General features: G+C 37.3%; 1 protein-coding gene across 14 annotated transcripts in view; it reads right to left on the bottom strand.

The window, feature by feature from the left end:
* SYNE1 (spectrin repeat containing nuclear envelope protein 1) overlaps nt 1-18,432 on the bottom strand; it is a 419,767-nt gene that overhangs the window by 100,956 nt on the left and 300,379 nt on the right. For all 14 annotated transcript variants that reach the window (XM_057489084.1, XM_057489085.1, XM_057489094.1 and 11 more), the window contains 12 exons: nt 18,169-18,300; nt 17,827-17,982; nt 17,022-17,231; nt 12,963-13,064; nt 9,007-9,126; nt 7,065-7,265; nt 4,678-4,851; nt 3,689-3,820; nt 3,011-3,207; nt 2,196-2,328; nt 1,687-1,869; nt 329-478 (listed from right to left, as the gene is read on the bottom strand). In XM_057489084.1, the coding sequence (XP_057345067.1) occupies nt 329-478; nt 1,687-1,869; nt 2,196-2,328; nt 3,011-3,207; nt 3,689-3,820; nt 4,678-4,851; nt 7,065-7,265; nt 9,007-9,126; nt 12,963-13,064; nt 17,022-17,231; nt 17,827-17,982; nt 18,169-18,300 (1,890 nt within the window). The remainder of the gene's footprint in view (nt 1-328; nt 479-1,686; nt 1,870-2,195; nt 2,329-3,010; nt 3,208-3,688; nt 3,821-4,677; nt 4,852-7,064; nt 7,266-9,006; nt 9,127-12,962; nt 13,065-17,021; nt 17,232-17,826; nt 17,983-18,168; nt 18,301-18,432) is intronic.

Genomic DNA, 18,432 nt, shown 5'->3' with positions numbered 1-18,432 from the left:
ATTATATAATCTCATTATAAAAAGTTATAAATTATAGCACTTATTTTTATGATTTCTTAAAATGACACAAATTCAAAATAATTCCTAATACTTTTCAACACTTTCTTACTTTTCTAGGCCTAAATTCAAAATTATTCCTAATATTTTTCTATACTTCGTAACAGCTTTCCTAGGCCTAAAACTAGGCAGTTTTCTTACTTTTGTACACTGTTCTGGTCACTATGTATGAAACATTAAACTCTAAGACCTGATTTCCATACTTTGAGTGTTCGAGTTCTTTCAAATAAAAGAGTCCTAAAATATGAAAAGAAAAAACATGCTTAATTACCTTATATTTCTGAAGGTATTCATGAATTGCCTTGTAACCTATGGAATTTTTTATATTCTCTTCATCCTTTTGAATCACATTTTCCATGGTAGAAATCCACGTCATGACTTCAGAAATGGCATGGCGGGAAGGCAGCTTATCCATCTGGAGCTGTCCAAGTAAGAAAGCAAGTCCCAAGTGTTAAAGTTCAAACTAAATTCCTGCTAACCTAACAACCATGCATCAATTCTTGTTAAAGTACCAACAGAGATAACATGTCTCAAATGACATTTCTGGATCTTAACCTCATTAGAAGCTTGAAATTAAACATCAGGAAAACACTGAACAATAATAGTCAGTCATCTTATGTTCACTTGATAGGCAATACTATAAACATTGTGTAAACATTAACTAATTAATCAAAACACCAGCAAGAAGAAAATATTGTTCTTATTTTATAGCTAGTTTTACGAGTTTATAAAAAACTTAACTACAAAACGTTCAACAGATGTATTTTATTAATTATCTTGTAAAATTTCTGCATGTTATGACTCAGGAATATTAAAAGAAGAAAGAAAAATACCACGCTACAAACTATCATTTTCTAGATTTTTGGCACTCTAATATTTATTCCTAAGAGCATGGCCAATTTCCTCAGTCATTAACTAAAATATACTTAGAATTCTGAATCTTACTTAAAATATCATACATTATACAGATACTTACAATGATTTTTAGGAACAAAAACAACCATTTAAAATATTTATGGACTTCTATGTGATGCAGAAAGATGTAGAGATACATGTGAGAGGTTTCCTGCTCTCTAGAAATGTATAGCTGTTGATTAGGAGGGATGAGACATACACATTAAACACAATTATCTATCATACCTGGTAGAGTGATGAATGCCAAAGAGAGATAAAGATACTGTCTGGAAGTTCAGGAGAGAAAGGTGTATTTCAGATAAGAGAAATACTTAATGTTTATTCAATACCAGTTGCCCTATCGTAGGTGAAATGATAGGTCTTTTATATTTACTGTTATTGCATCTTTATAACTACTCATTTTATGAGGGAGGCGTAGTGACCCAAATTTTACTCATGAGGAAACAACAAGTTTAAACAAGGCTAGACAAGGAGCCTAATAAATACATGCACACACACATACATACTAAAGAAGCCCATGGAATATATGACACTTGTAGATATGGCCTTTTAGGACAGTTCATATTTACTGTGCAAAACAATGGAAGAGAGAAAAGGCAAGATGTCGACAACAAAGCTGATCGAAATTTGTGAGCAAAAGCAGATTTACATACTTTTACATTTAATTTGCTTCAAATCATTTATTACCAATTAAACCAATGATTATTTCTATACCTGGTGGAGCTTTTCCTGTACAGCTGGGATATTTGTCAGCAGGTCTGTCCACTGGCTATCAATGTGTGACAGCTCTGAACGCAGGGCAGCTGTGTCCACTTTCTTTAATCGAAGAAGTTGATTTCCAGTGCTCAGAACAGACGATTTTAGGGAAGATTTGGCATCCACCTCTTTGGAAAACTCCTAAAAAGGTAGCAATGTTCAAATCAGTAAATAGCCAGAGAGTGCATTTAAGGAAAGAAACCAATTTATTACGTAAACCCTTTGTCTTTTCATCTTAAGGGGGAGTCTCGTTAAGGATGCTAGAGGAAGAGAGCACCACACCTTTGCCTGAATGAGAGGCAACAATGCAGCCATTACTTGAAAACTCCCTTTAATGCAGCAATATTGAGCCCTATTATTTTGCACAATTATTGAACACACGTAGTTAATACTGACGCATTCTCTATGGCTTGATTTATGAAGTGTATTACATTGAATCAAATGTTCATTCAGATTCTTAGGCTTACCAGGAAAGCATTCAGATGATCACGGACCATTTCCAGTTCTTGTGGGACCGTCACAGACTGTTGAGTCCAAAATTCTAGCCTGTCTTTTGCAGATTGTAACCAGTGAATTAGTTCTGCAGATTCATGTTGGTATCTGTAAGTATATGAATGAGGCTATTAAGTAAACACCCAGTAAGACCTACTTTCTGTTAACCCAAGTTATTCAGCAATTGCCAATTTTAAAACAAGAGACACAACAGATCTGGGAGAATAATGCCGAGTTGACACTATCAAATTCTCTTAATATTTATAAGTTAATCAAGCCAGTCTCTCTGAATTTCAGCTTTCCCATCTCTAAGGGGAAAAATAAAAAATATCTTTCTCCTATTTCTTTACATTGGAACTATTTAGAAAACATTAGATGAATGTTATTAAAACGTCAGAGAGGTAAAGGTGGCCTAGAAATTGAGCATTTCATTATGTGGAATCAACCCTCCATCTCTTTTGAATACCTCTGTTGCCCTTGGGAAACTCGCCTTCTCAAAACACTTTTTTCTTTTTCTCCTAAAGTTTTATACATGGTGGCCACCCATGTAACATCAATTGGCAAGGGGGGATGGTAGCTCAAAGGTAAGCTGCATCATGCCCGTACCTTCCCGCCTACTTATAATTATGTCTATATAGTCAGACAAGACTATAGGGGCTTTGTGTTTGCCTTTATTTTCCAAACTATAAACTCATAGAGAGACCAGATCTTTTTCAAGTGCTGTACCCACTAGCTTTAGAAAGACTCTGCAGCACTAATCTAAAATTCTGAAAAATAGTCTTTGTATTACCTGGTCCAGTGTTTCAATATCGTTTCCAATCTGTGAAGTTCCTTAGACACTTTGTTGGTATTATTTAACCAGTGTTCTCCAAGCTGATTCAGCTGGCCTTCTAGATCTGAGCAGCTAATGGACATCAGAAGTCGTTTCCCATCATCTAATACTTGATACAATTTGGGCTGGTATTCATTAAGGCTGGATTTCAAATGCTAAAATGATTGGAAATACTGGTTTAAAAGCTGGGATGGTGTGATATTTCTCTTTAAAAAGCATAATTTCTCCGGTGCCCATAATGTTCCCATTACCCGTTTGTCAGATTCCAACTATTTGCACCCAAGTAACATTAGAAACTTTGGGATGGCTCATCTACATCTAAGTATAGATGTTCGTTTTTTTTGTAGTAGTAGCTTTAGGAACTTTTAAAACTGTCAAACTGTAAGTATTTCAGGAACAGTACGATACCAGTATCAACTACAGAAAATGCTTGGTGGAGGTAGAATTTTCAAAAGGAGCTCTCTCATACAAAAAGGGAAAATATCCTTTTTATGTTCTACTTCAACAATGTCAATAGTTTGAAATAAAAGTAAAAGAACTTAATAATGTATCAGATTGCAAATCTGTTTAGATTCTGTGAAAGCCATGAGAAAATTCCAAAAGGAAATGCTACTGAAATGCTCCTCGGACGCTGACCTGGTAGAGCGTTATCCGGTCGATGAGCCTGTCTGCGCTCTCCTCCACCAAACCCACACTTGGGATGTTGCTTTCCACCACCTCCAGCTGTCTGCTGAGCTCCCGGTAGTCCTCATCCAGGTGGGACCATGTCTAGAAAGGCAATATCAGTCTCTGAGCTAAAGAAATCCTCATTAAGGGACAGTGTTCCTCTTTGTGTGCAAAATACGCACTCGACAGATTTTCTTTCAAGTTACATCAGAGATGTTTGTGTGGCAGGTTTGCTCTGGGAAGCAAAAAATGACTTTAAAGCAAGTACTCAGATGTTGACCCTGAAAAGCACTGGGAATGGGCTTTAGCATCTGCACAAACCTGGGCAAGTTACTAAACTTCTCTGAACCTTATTTTCAGTGTTAAAGATATGGGGATAAAAGTAACTCTCGTCCATTGTGTAGATTAAATAGAATAATATATGAAGCATACAGAGAATACAAGAGGCATCTGATATACATGGTTTCATTCTTTACCCCAGTAATGCTGAGCATATGACTAAATACATTACATCTGCATACATGACAACACACACATTGAAGAAATGAATATGCAGTATACAGACATTCTACTAAAGAGAAATCCCAAATCACTTATTCCTTAATTCTGATTATTTTATTTAAAATTGGAAAATCTTTTAAAAATCATTTTCATCACTTCAAAAACATTTTCCCTCCCATGATTTATGGTAAAGATCAGCAGATTTTCAGTATGGCTATCCAAACCCCAAATATTGTCATGCCCGGACTGAAGACAGTATTCGTCTAGCTGACTCACACTGTAGCCTTTATCTGAATATGAATATGAAACGCGGGAGGACAAGGCAATACATGTTGCTGAGTTGGAGAGAGTTCCAAGGTTATACGAGGCAAATCGCAGGAATAAACACGTCTTGCCTCAATGGCTTGCGTTGCAGAAGGGAGTTTACAGTAGGGAAGATGCTACATCACTAGTCTCACCTCTAGAATGTACTCCAGCTCGACACCCCTCTTGTGAGCCCGTTTCAGTACAGCTGAAGCCTGCGCCATCAGTTCTGTGTGGAACTGGGTTTCCCGTAGGAGTGCAAAGCTGATTATCTTTCTGAAGAGCGTTTCAGTCAAGATCATATGCGATTCCAGGCCCTGAAAATATTCCTGCAATTTTTCAAGGAGAAAGAGATCAGCAAACCATTCAGCTGCTACTCTTACAATAAAAAATTGCTTCAAACGTGAAGCCTCAATAACTAAGTGACTACATGAGCAACATGGTGCTACCTGACCCGCTCACCTCCACCTTACCCAGGCTCGCTCCTCTGCCTGCAGAGATGGGGCTCCAACCTCCTAACTGGCCTCTCTTGTCTCGCCACTCAAGTTCAGCTACACAGTCCCCAAAACAGTGCCCTTCACATGTACCAGCTTCTGAAACAGCTCTGCCCTCTAATTCCTCACCGCTGTACAGTCCGCGTGGACTCTAACTGCGGCACACAAACTCTCTCGGACACACTCGCTCCTGTTCCCTCACCCTCGGCCTCTGTTTATACTCTGTGCTTCCACAGATGTCATTATTGACACGTTCACAACCTTCCTCCCTCATACCATGGGTGGGCTTGAGTTCTACTTCTCTAAATTCCCAGAGAATTTGTTTGCTGTGCTTTAATACTTACTGCCAAGCACAGCTTGACACATACTGATTGGTATTATGTATTTTGAAATTTCTCTTGTATTAAACCCACACTCGACAGAATTGGAGGCTTTACACAATCCTACAAATGTGTTTTGAAATATTACTTTTCTGTGTAAAAGGTCTCAGAGGAGGGAGATAAGTCTTGTTCCATGTCCTGTTCCCGGCACCATGAGTAGGGCTGAAGGGCTAGGCTCAGCGCTGCTAATAACACTTAGCGTGTACTACATGTTAAGCACTCTGTCATCTCAATGAATCCTTGTAACAACTTATGAGGTAGGTAGTTTTATTTTCCATTTTATAGATAAGGACACGAAGTAGCCAGTCTATGTAACACACTCAGGGTTATTGTAGAACTCTCCTTCAGCAAATAGTCTGGTCAACACAAAATAGAATCATTATTTTTAACTGACAGCTATTATATCACAGAATCTTAAAGTTGGAAGAGAACTTGGAGGTCATTTAGCACAACAGTCACCAAATGCTGAGACTCCTTTGGGAAACCTCCCTCCCCCGGTCAGCCTTGGCTGGTCTCCTGGCCAGGGGGGCTGTCTGTCCAATGGCAGCCTATTCCTTTTTGAGTTCTTCAGCTATTGAGCTTATTTTTCTGTTATTTATACTCATTGATCCTACTTTCCTCTCTGGAATAACTCAGGATGATATTTTACTGCCATGGTCAGAGAATTGAGAAAAACCAGCTGTGAACTTTAAAGCAATGTTTTCAAAGCCAAATGATAAGGCCTTAATAAATCACCAAGTTTTGGATAAAAACCTCTGGGAAAAATAGCAAGAAGTATAATCCCCAACAAAACAAAACAAAATAAAACAAAAACCCACCTTTTTAAGCCACCAGAGAGCTACATAATGGCAGAATGCATTAACCATCTATAACCTAATAGGGTTTTTTAAGTGTTTTTATAGGAAATTCCCACAGTTTGAGAGTTTGGCTTTCTGTACTGGCAAAACTGCTCTTTCTACAATCACTGCTAGTAATGTAAGAGTTGCCTACATGTGTGCCTTAAACAGGTATTCCTATACTAACAAGTGGTGTCTAACTTGAACTTGGTTAGGGCACACACTCAGGCCTACCAAGCTTGATCATGTAGTAAAAGGACTTGTCCCTGGGAAAATCTCTTGAGGCCAACAGCAGCTAGCAGGGCACATGCTTAAGGGTTGGAAGAACTGAGCGATGCATGTTAAGGGACAGAAACCCTATCTCAGATAAACCCGAGTGGGCAGCCCTGTGTTCTCCGAGTGGAGCAAGAAGTCCTTGGCCAGGACAAGGGTAAACAGACAGGACACCTGGGATGAGATCAACAAAAGGACACAAAAGACACAAAGGCAAAAAAGCAGAGTTAGGACGAAGCTGGGCTCCTTTGAGGGGAGATTTTGAGTTTCTTCCTGGTTGAAGTTCATGAAGGGAGAAAGCCTGGCTAGTACTAGTGAGGGATGATAATTAAGATTACCGGTCAGGTTGGTATAAAATTATAGAAACATATCCTCTATAGTTTGCTGTGCTACTGAATGCCAGTGGCTTGGATTATGCATTCATTGACAACTTAGAGGAAACTTATGCAAGTAGAAGCTCTGAAAGGTTGGCTTTACTATGTATATGTCAGTGAGTGAGACTATGCTTTCACAACTACATTTTCTCTCTCTCTCTGTCTCTCTCTCTCTATTTTCTTACCTTATGTTTATCAAGCAGTTGTTCAATTTCTTCTTTGGAAGACACGATAATTTTCTGGTCGCTTGCCATCTTCTCTCGCCCAGTTTCCAGCAGGTCAGTCAGATCTTGCAAAGCCCTTTCGTACTGACTCTTGAGTGCAAGACTGTGGTTGAGACTGCCCCGCCGGGAGGCAATGGTCATCGTCAGTTCATCATACATGTCCTAATGGAGACATTGACATGTGCAATTCATGTTTTGATGCCTCAAAGTGTGTTACCCCAAGCACATGACCCAACAAAGGACACCCCTATAGGTTCCTGCCACAAAATGATGCTCTGCATGGAGGTCACCTGCTTATCCATCTATAAGCCTTACTTTGACAATTTCTCTTGAAAAAGATAAGCTAAATATTTCAATTCCAAAGGATAGGAAAAAATATTGCCTGAAAATGACACAAGGTAGATCTGACAACTATTTCTCAGGATGTCAATAGTTTATGGTGAGACATGGGGTTCCTAGTTTCCTCTCTGGAATAATTCAGGATGATAGTTTACTGCCATGGTCAGAGACATAGAAATGCTGAGAAACTGTGTGGCTGAAGGGAATGGCACAGGAAATGTAATTTTAATTTTTATCATGTTCACAAGGTTTATATAACTTCAGAATAATTGAATGTAATATTTTTAACATTTTATCTGGTAAGTAATAATGAAATTTTGGACTATGCCTCAAATAAAGAGCTAAAAAAACAGAGATGTGAGCAGAAAGACTTAAAAAGGGAATGTTTTTGCCAAATCTGCTGTAGTTAATAACTACTTAAACTGGGAAGACATATTAGGAGATGATGATGCACCAAAAGTAAAATTTATTTGAGCCATATGGACCTGATTAACATATCATATTAAGGCTTACTAGGCCAAATGGTTCAATCTGGAAGAGTTCAACTTTAATGTCTATTTACAGCTATGACGTTTAGTGACTCTTACACCTGACATTTAAGCACTGTCAGAAAACTGTCTAAAAAGGACAAAGTGGGGGCAGTGGGTTCATGACATGAAATGTTAGGTAATGGAATGTGACAGTTAAAATAAAAACGTTCATTTTGAAATAAGAGCTATTTTATGTTTTCAAAAGGAAGAACTTGTAAGCCTGCACTGGACTCATACTTCTAATCCCTCAATAGTTCTGTAATAAGGCATGCAGATGCAGGAGAAAACAATGTGTGTGTGTGTCACTGTACCGAAGTTTTTCTTAATATCATTTAACTATGTTGCCTATTAAATGCTAAATTTTGCTGGTCTAATTTCCCAGGATCTTCCTAACACCCTAATAGCAGATTCTTGCCTCAGTACCCAATCTGGAAAGCAAATTAGCCCAAAGTTATTCTCTACCTCTGAAGGCTCTCAGGAAATCTGTTGGATTTCAGCTACCTCTAGTTTACTTATTACTTATTAATTTTTTGTTCTGGAATTTTAAAATGATGCCTCTTTTCCATTCAAACATGTCTAAAAGATAAACTATAACTTTGAAAGCCCAAGAAAACCACTTTCTAAAAAGTATTAGCTTGAGTATATTTTCTTTGGAACAGTTTTTGGGGGTACAAAATAGAATAGACATCCTCTTTTAACTTTTCTAGGTAGGATGGATAATTATTACATTTTCTTGAGTAGAAAATAATATGCTATGATTCAACTATACCAAAATGCTTAGCCACTGAAATAGTAAGAAAGTAAATGTCAGGGAAAAAAAAGAATCTTAGAAGCCTGAGAACACAGTTTATTCTATTGCACTAAATACGGTAAAAGTTTCAGAAAAATTTCTGAGACTTACTTGGAAGAAAGATTAGGATGTAAAAGACCTGAATTATGTAAAGAAAAATCAAGGAAATAGAGAAAATAATCTTTTCTTGACTTCTAGTTAGGATGTATCATTGAGGCTGAATGCCATTGGCAGAATATTATACCTGGAGTTTGGAGAGTTCTTGCATAGAAGGTTGCTCGATCTGCAACTTGTCACCACGCTTTTTTAATTCAATGATTCCTGCATCCAATTCCTTTAGCCCATCTTCAGCCTGTTGTATTGCCTATGTAAGATTTAGGACATTTCATTAAAACTCCCAAGGAACAAAATGTGGTTATTATGTCTTTTTATTTGTTCTTCTCTCCACAGAAAACATTTCAATGCATATGAAAAGAGTTATTTCAATACAACATCAAAACCATGGCCATCTTTTATATACAAGAGAGAAGAAATACCTCTATTATACTACAGATCATTTATCTTAAAGGTAAGGAGCTGATGGGAGGGACATCACGTGGACGGTTAGAAGAACAATGGCTTCCTTAAACAAGTAGGGGAATTTGTGACTAGCAATGCCTGAAAAAGAAGCATAACTTAGGATATAGAAGAAGGTATTGCCTGAAATTTTCTAGGGCTTCATGCTCTGGTTTCCTGAAATGCAGTTTTGAGCATCTTTGGGGGGAGATGCAGTGAGGCAGGGGGAAAATTTGTTCCAGCATGATCAGGGAAAGCTGTCTCTCTTTAGTAGAAAAGCAAGAAATCAACAAGTATTCAAGTGGCTGCTAATTCTAAGACTTGTCTTCCCGGCACGAGGTCTGTAGAAGATCTCATCCTGGCCTTCAAGGAGCTTACAGTCTGGTTAGCAAGCTGAAGTAAACAAAGGAAAACAAAACAAGGCTAATATAATTATGCACTAAACTTGAAACAATGCACCCCTGTTGGAGGACTTTGCAGAAGAGAGACACCAGTGAATCCTGGAGGAGTCTAAGGAGGTTTTTGGAAGATATGTAACCTCGGTTGTCCTTGAAGGATGAAAAGAACACGGGCTCCAGATGGCAGATGAAACACATGTGTCCTATTTTCTCTGTTCTGAATCCCCACTACGACCACAGCAAGCGTTTTGTTTGCTTGTTTCTTGGTATGTCCCTTGAGTGCCATAAATCTACAAGGACAAGAAAAAGGAAAGAAGACAATACCAGCTACATTTCGAAAGCTAGAGTTCAGAAGGATGTGTGATCACTGACAAGAAATCTGAGAAAGCTGAATCCTTAGCTGGAAGAGGAATACCATCACAAAGTTCACAGCAACAGCAATCTTGGGACCTCTGGGTGAAGTGGGATGGATGCTAAATAAAGAGATTTGGAAAAAAGCTGCTTACAAAACACTGAAATTTTCAGATCCCCTTCCTCATCCCACATAGCCCATTTCCTTTTTAGGGGAAAGATTGGAAGTTTATTTTCAGAAGAAGGTAAGACAGTCTCTGGACTGAAGAGCACCAGAAATAGTTGTGGGCTTGAGTACTTTGGCTGAAGGCAGGGGGATATAGTGACTGAATGCCACTGGGTGCTGAATGTGGAGCCCCTTTGTCTTCTAGAGTACTGCAGCCAGACCTCCACCCTCCAGACAAGGGAGAGGACAAAATATAAAAAGACCAATAGGAAAAACTAAAGGTTTGACACAAGGATTCTCCTACAAATAGCCCACAAAGGCCACCTTTCAGTAAATCTCAAAATGTCACACCCCATCCCTCTACAAAGTTCCCCTTCAGCTGTTTAGATTCCCTTCCTAAATGTGAACAGACAGCAAAGGTTTTCCATGTATCTGAGAAAAGCCTGCAGAATAAAAGATAGAGACTAAGCAAACAAATAAATAAAAGGCAAGCTGGAGGGAAACACTATACAGGAAAAATGAAACTTCAGCCAAAAAAAAATCATTAATATACCCAGAGAGATTATAAAATATAATGCATCTATAAGAAAAAAAGGAACAGGATACTGCAAAAAAGGATCATTCAGAGAACCAAAATGAGCTTTGAGGAAATGAAACACGTGAGAGCAGAAATGCAAAATTCAGTAGAAAAGTTTGGAGTGGAAGTCAAGGAAGTCTTCCAGAAAATAGAGCAAACTGGGCAAGAAATGTCTCTTAATAAAAAAAAAAAAAAATTAGAAGACTGGGCCAGAATATCCAACATCTGCCTAAAAGGAGTTCCAGGAAGGGAGACAGATAAAATGGATGAAAAATATTAAATCAATCAGAAAATTTTCCAGAAGGCAAGGAGAGCTCACAAGTCAAATGAACCCCTTGAACTCCCAGCCCAGTGGATAGAACAGACCCTTCCCAAGACATGTCATTGTGAAAACCATGCTCATGGGGCAATGGGTCTGTTCCAGAGTGGAATGACGGACTCAGAAGGTGACTGTTTTGAGAGGTAACATCCCCATGCTTCTGCTATTATTACTTTTGTAACCCAAGGAAGGAAGGGATGGAACTAGCACATTTTTTAGTTGCTCTCCATTCATTCCAAGAAATAATCTAGTTATTTTTATCCCTGGCATTCAGTTAATGATGTTGGTCGATGATTAGTAAAAGTGCTACTTGTGATATATAAATTCGATGTTTCACATCAGAAATTCAAGGCAAAGCATCACTATAGCTGCCCAAATCTTTTTTGGAATCCGGTCAATAATAAGCCAAAAATAAAAAATAAAAATATTTTTAAAAAATGGTCCTTTCAAGTAGAAGATAGGACAGAGAAGAATGATTTTTAATTTGGGGGAAATAAGGACTCTCTTTAAAAGGCAGAAGAAAATATGATCAAGAAAAGTACATATTCACATATAATCTTGTAAACTACTTTAGATGACAGATCTAGGTATCTATCTAAAGAAATATTTCGGGTGATCTTTATTTCAGACAATTCCCTGTAGTCAACCCATAGAACCGCTTAGATGTCCAGTGAAATTAGGGTTAAGAATCCCACTAAATCACATACTTCTCATAATTATTTAGCTTATGAAACAGGAGCTAGTCTGTGTAATATTCATCCCACTTCTTCTCTCCTCCCTGTTTTCACTGCCATTATACTGGTCAGAATTCTCATTCATTCTCATCAGGGCAGCTATAGGGAGCCTCATGTTAGATATCTGCTTCCTGATCCTGGAGATGTCAAGGCAACTACCCAGAAGTGGGACCAGCACTGACACTCATTCTCACCCTAAATGTCCAGTGACTTCCCACTGCCAGTGGTTTGCAAGGGCTGTGCAAGCACTCAAAAGTGTAGAAGATGTTCTGAGAGGATACAATACTACATCTTTCATTTACATCCAACCACATTCACTTTTAATTTTCATTTGTGCATATGCCTTATGACACAGTTCCTTACAATTTATAAATAAGTAGATATACATATATTTGTGGTGCGTGCTTTTACGTTTTTAACTAATGAGGTATGCAATCAATAAAGCTTTGAGAACATTAGTTTGTAGAACGAAGTTCAAATTCTCTGACATTCAATAGGTCCCTTACTGCCTTGACTTTGCTCATCCAACCTTATTTCCCCTTAGTCATTTTCATTCAGCCTAAATTCAGCTAAACAGGATTACTTGCTTTTCTCCTGAAGTGCTGTGAATTGTCTAATATTTATGTCTTTATTCTGGCTGCCTCTTTCCTTGGGTACCTTTCTTGCCAGTCTCTGTGTCTGGACTTCCAAGTCTATTTCAAATTTCCCTTTACAGTTTTCCCTAATCCTACCCTTGTTGAAGGCAATCTACCCCCTCTTAAATGTCCACAGTGCTCCACCTATACTGCTAACCAGGACAATTAGACTTTTCAGCACATGGCTTTGAGGTTCATGTCTAATCTCACAGTTAGGTGGCAAACTTCTTTGGGTCAGAACCTGTCACTGACACCATTTCCTCTCTCCCATTTCCTAGTTCTGTGAAAAGTGTCAAAGTCAATGTTACCCATCCAGTTATTCACACCTGGCACTTAACATGTATAACAAAAACTCATAGTAAGCTAGTCTTGCAACGATTTTAAATTTCGTATTTGAAATTTCATAGCAAATCAGATCTACTCTATGCATTTGCTCTTCCAGAAAGAAGGCAGCTGGAACTTTACCTCGATTTGCTCTGCCACAGGCTGTTCAAACACATCTGCCAGTTTCTGAAGAATAATGTATTTGTTGTCAGTAAGTGATGTAGACAGCACCTTCAGATCATTCTAAAGAGAAAAGCAACAGGAAGACTTAACATGTATAACAGGGAATTCAAAATGGTTGTAAACATAACATGCATTCTTAGAAATAATAGATAGGTATAGGAACTTAATGTCCAGAAGAAACAGTACTGTCCTAGGGGAAGGTAAAAGGAACTGGTAACAATCTACCTAAATGTGAAAATTAACTTTTCATGAATTTGGTACACAGAACATTTCCAACACAATATAAATGGAGAGCAAATATACAAATAAAAAGCAATACTGGTCACCCTAATCTTGGTAGGTCTGAAATGAATGTGTACATTTCAACACTGCAGCAGAAATACACACTAATGACTTTTATCTAGTGTAACAACCAACAGGTGTTCTGATTTGGGAAAGAAAATGATTCTTAAGAATAACATGATTCCTCTTCTCCTCTCTTCCCTCCTTCCCTTTTTTCCCTACTTTCCAAGAATATGTATTAGCTTATAAAAAAAATTCAGAAGTTTAGAAAATGTTACCCACAAGGCTTGAAGACCTATGAAGTGACAGTATAAAAATATCTTAGTCTTCTGCATACATGGATGTTTTATTGCCCATGTCTAGCTTGGATTAACACATAGTCTACAGACACACACCTGATCATCTACATTTGCTCTCTTACAACACTAAACTATGTTTTCTACCTTTATCTTGTATCTACCTACCACTTCAGCATTTTATTAAAAATAATAATAATAAAGAGAGAAATGTGGTATCCACATATAAATCAAGTATAAAAATCAAATGAGTATTCATATTTGAACTGACTGTTTATAGTTCATAATGCATGAGCAAAACCAAAAGTTTCTGTGATGAATGCCCTTGTATTGTTCACCATGTAACTTATTCACTATGTAAGAACTTGTTCACCATGTAAGAACCTGTTCGTTATGCTTCAGAAGATTGGAGACTGATGAAAATTAGGCTTGGGGTGGAATAATGATTGTGCATTGAGCATTGACTCCCCTATACAGAATTTTATTGTTGTTAACAACCATTTGATCAATAAATATGAGAGATGCCCTCACAAAAAAAAAAAAAAAAAAAAAAGTACACACTTCCAATTGTAAAATAAATAAGTAACCGGGATGTAATGTATAGCATAAGGAATATAGTCAAAATACTGTAACAACTTGGTATGGTGATAGCTGGTACCTAGAATTATCATGTATATAAATGTTGAATCACTGTGTTGTACACCTGAAACTAATGTAATGTAATACTGTGTGTCAACTACCCTTCAATAAAAAATAATTATCTACAAAAAAAAAAGATCTTAGCCAAATCTTCTGTTCATAAACATTATTCACTTAAAAGTCCAAAGATATTTATACTGAGGTAGATTTGTACAAAAAGGAGATAATTACCAGGACTTTGGGACTCAGTTTTAAAGGGAATAATGAACTGGAACAAAATCTGAATGACAAAATTTTTAATTCCCCAACTCCCTGAAATATCAGCAAATAAGCTCTATTTCTTACTGGTTAGCAACCATATATGAGGGTTGTTCATCAGAGGCTAAAATTAGACTCATCACATCCTCTTCACTGAAGGCTGATCAAATGCAAGTAAGTGCTCTTCACTAAGATGCAGGAGATCTGACTGTCTCATGAGAAGACAGATAATCACACCAAGGAAGAAAACTGTCCTTAAGAATAAGTGGGAGCATTATAACACAAAATACAAGGCTAAAAAATAAATGATGAGCAAATTATGCAGCAAAATTTTTAAAAAAAGAAAAGAAATAGCACAAAACATGAGAAGTAGAGAAAAGCATATGATCCTAAGAGGTGATAATTGTCTCTAAGCAAAACCCAAGCCCATCTGCAAGCCTGGTTGCAGACTAAACAGGAAATTGTCTAAGAACAACCTTGGAAAAATGAGAACAGCAACAAGGTTTTGCATAAGAGTTATGTTAATATTTGCATTATTCAACTGGATTCAGGGTGAGGTGGGCCATGGGAACATGTATCTGTTTTGTGTGCATAGGAAAAGGTGTTTCCCATTCATCTGAATCGACTCAAAAGAAGTAAGGTTTCAATTATTATATACATTTAGAACATTAGTTCTGTTAATCTAAATGAGTAATTAAGCATAAATAACATGATATGGGCTAGAAGTGAAGACTGTGTATTTCCTATATATATCTTTACATTTTTAATAGCATATTTTCTATCTTAGTTGAATTCTATTCAAGGTAACAGAAAACAAGAGTTCACATTTCTTGAAGCCACACTAATTAATAGGAGAGATAAATCAAGAAGACAGAAAAGCAAAGAATAACTAACAACATATGGATGTTGATATTGTCTTAAAAGTGAAAATCCAAAAGCTTTAACAATTTTTTATTACTGTAGTTGTGATACAGCAGGATAATTAAGGTATGTATATACATTAAACACATAGCAGACATAATTTTTTCTTCTAGTCACTGAAATTACCTGTAAGGCATAAAGAGGCAGGATTCTAGCTGTTTGAGAAACAGGTCCATAGAAAGTTTAAAATTTTAAAATCACTTGTGCTGTCTAATTTAACAAAGAATTTTTCATTTTCTAAATAGCTTAAAAAAATAACTTGAAATAACTTGAAATACTTATAAAAATATCCAGGAAACTTATTTGGGGTTAAGTCTATGAGTAAAACTTAAAATACAGAATAGTTGATAGTTGACTTGCATAACTCCATGAAGATAATATACATGTACATAACATGTACACATTCTTCCAGATCATCTGTTGGGCACAGAATAATGTTAGCAGTTGAGTAAAAGCTAATAACTCAAAGGTTAAATGGAAAATGAAGGCATATTATTCCCATTACTGAGCACTGATAGAATACCAGGTGCTTAGTGCAAAGTAAAATAAAATGATTTGTGACGACCTTTAATTAATTAACATTGGAATTCTTTCTTCCAATTAATTTGGACCACAAACATTTTGAAATGTCAGTTTTTGTTCATGAGCTGACCACCAACAAGTCAAAACTTGCTGGCAGGAGAAAAACAGAGAATGTGATTTAAAAAGGCTATCATGACTACATGTTTTCTTCTTGCTCCTCCATACAAAGTAAGTTCCAGAGAGCTCATGCTTAGTTTTTATTTTACTCTGACTGGCTAAAATTACCAATAAAAATTTTAAAGTACAAAAACACTAGCAATTTTGCAATCTGATGCAATTTGAAAAAGGGAAATATGCCTCCAAGTGATACACATATTTGCACTTTTAACCTACCTCATTCATGCCTGACAGACTGAACTTTAGAGTACTGAAATAGGTTTCTGTAAGTTGTACAACAGTTTTGCTGAACTTTAGACATGCTGAGTATACATATGCACATACCCAGATCTTCCATCCCAAACAAAATACCCCAAATAATCAACCCCAGCTTTTCCAACACCAAGTGAAATGCTATTTCCTCTCTATATACTGTGCAACATAACAGATAAAAATGCAAATATTTAGTCCAAGTCATTCCTCTAAGCCACAAACTTGCATACCCAAATGTCTAATGTAACTCTTCACCCGATTATCTTAATTCTACTTTGTATCCTCGGCCAGCCAATGGCACCTGGGTATTGGAGTCTAGTGTTCATTCTGTTTAATAGCACTTGCTGCATGTGTATTTCATGCTATGTTTTAAACTCCACAATTATTAACTGTAAATTATAGCTATAATGTGCCACAAATACGACTTTCATTGGTTGAATTAAAATTCTATTCATCCTTTGTTTGGTTGGCTGGTTATCCCAAACCTCTGTTTCTAAGAGCATAAAACTCCCAGTTTTCTAATCCTTGAGTTCAACCCTGATGTATTTCTGTAATGGTCTTGTTCTTCATTTTTTTTTTTAAAAGGTCTATATCACACCCCCAAAAAACATCCTGTTTATTATAAAATGTAGCTTGAAAATGGTCAAAACATTTCTTAATAATGTTGTACCTGAAAATTTAGTATTTGCTGAAGTCTTTCCTTCATCTGATGACATTGCTGATTCACTACTGAGTCTAGCAAGGATAGCCTGCCCACAAGACAACCCAAAGTATCTTCAATAACATCTCGGTTATCGCCATTCTCTGGAAATGCTTGGGAAAACAAGTTCTTGTTCTTATCCATTTCTTCAGACATTTCCTTAATATCTTTGGCAAGAGTCTAGGGTTGATTAAAGAAAAAAGCACATTTCAATGTTTAGATCCATGAATCTCTATACAAATCTGCATACAAGTCATTTCCTCATAGAAAGTCCACTATGCCTCTCTTACTACTCAGCGATAGTTTCACCTAAGGTAAGTGGGACCACTTTCATACACTTCCATAAGTATTTGGCAGCTATTGGAGAGAGTTTTCTCAAAAACTTCATCATTAACTAATGATAATGTACATCTGGTGAAAAAACTAGTTTTATAAAATGCTGTTTAAGAATGCACACATTTTTTTTTAAGTCTGTCTTTCAGATGTAGCAGAATTGTGACATACATCAGGGTCTCTACAAAGTCTTCCACTTTTTCCTCCTCTTACATACATAAGACAAAGAGTAAAAATACAAAACATGAATATCTTTGAGCGCTTTGTATATTTAGGCAATTCTTTTCAGTATTAATGAGGCTTTGAAGTAGACCTGATTTGTGTTTTGTTAGAACTGGTTTATGTTTGACCTTCTTTACACCCAACATTAACAACCCAATATCAAAACTCCAAGAGCTCTGTAGTGGCATATACACTTACAGGTCCAAGCTGCCCAGCCTACCTCTTGGTTGAAGAGGCGAGTTTCCGTTTCTTCTGGTAAAAGTGCTGTTGCAACAAATAAACGTTCCTCAACATCGTCCAACCAAGTGGAGGTAGCTGAGACCCCATCATATAACTTCTGTTCCAAGTGAATGTTCTGCCCCTTTGTCCCTCCACCCTGGAAGAAAGCAGGGGAACAAAGAATTAATTAAAGTGTTTAAAAGAATCAAAGAAAAATGCAGGATGAGATGCCAGGGCGCAGAAGCTCTGTCTTTCAGGGCTTAAACACTAGAGTTGGGCCTCAACAGTTCATGCCCAGGGGGTACGAACAGCTTCACGGAGCAAACTGAGAGCACGGCCCTACCTGGGACGAAACCTCCTCAAAGGCCTGGTTCAATCCATCCAGCAGAGATGTCACTGCAGATTTATCTTGGGTCTGCCCGTCCCCTCTGTACAGTGGCACGCCGGACAAAAGCCGATTTGGCCTGCTGTAGAGCTGTAGGCAAACAGGGGCAGCTTAGTAAGAGCATGTATACTGTGGCTAGGTGTTCTCACTTGGCATTGCACACTGAAGCAAATACTGGAAACACTGTCCTTATGAAAACCTCTTTTGGAGAAATAGGACCTC

The sequence above is a fragment of the Manis pentadactyla genome, chromosome 12 (assembly GCF_030020395.1).
Source record: "Manis pentadactyla isolate mManPen7 chromosome 12, mManPen7.hap1, whole genome shotgun sequence".
NCBI lineage: Eukaryota > Metazoa > Chordata > Mammalia > Pholidota > Manidae > Manis > Manis pentadactyla.
This window is presented reverse-complemented; position numbering and strand designations above follow the sequence as displayed.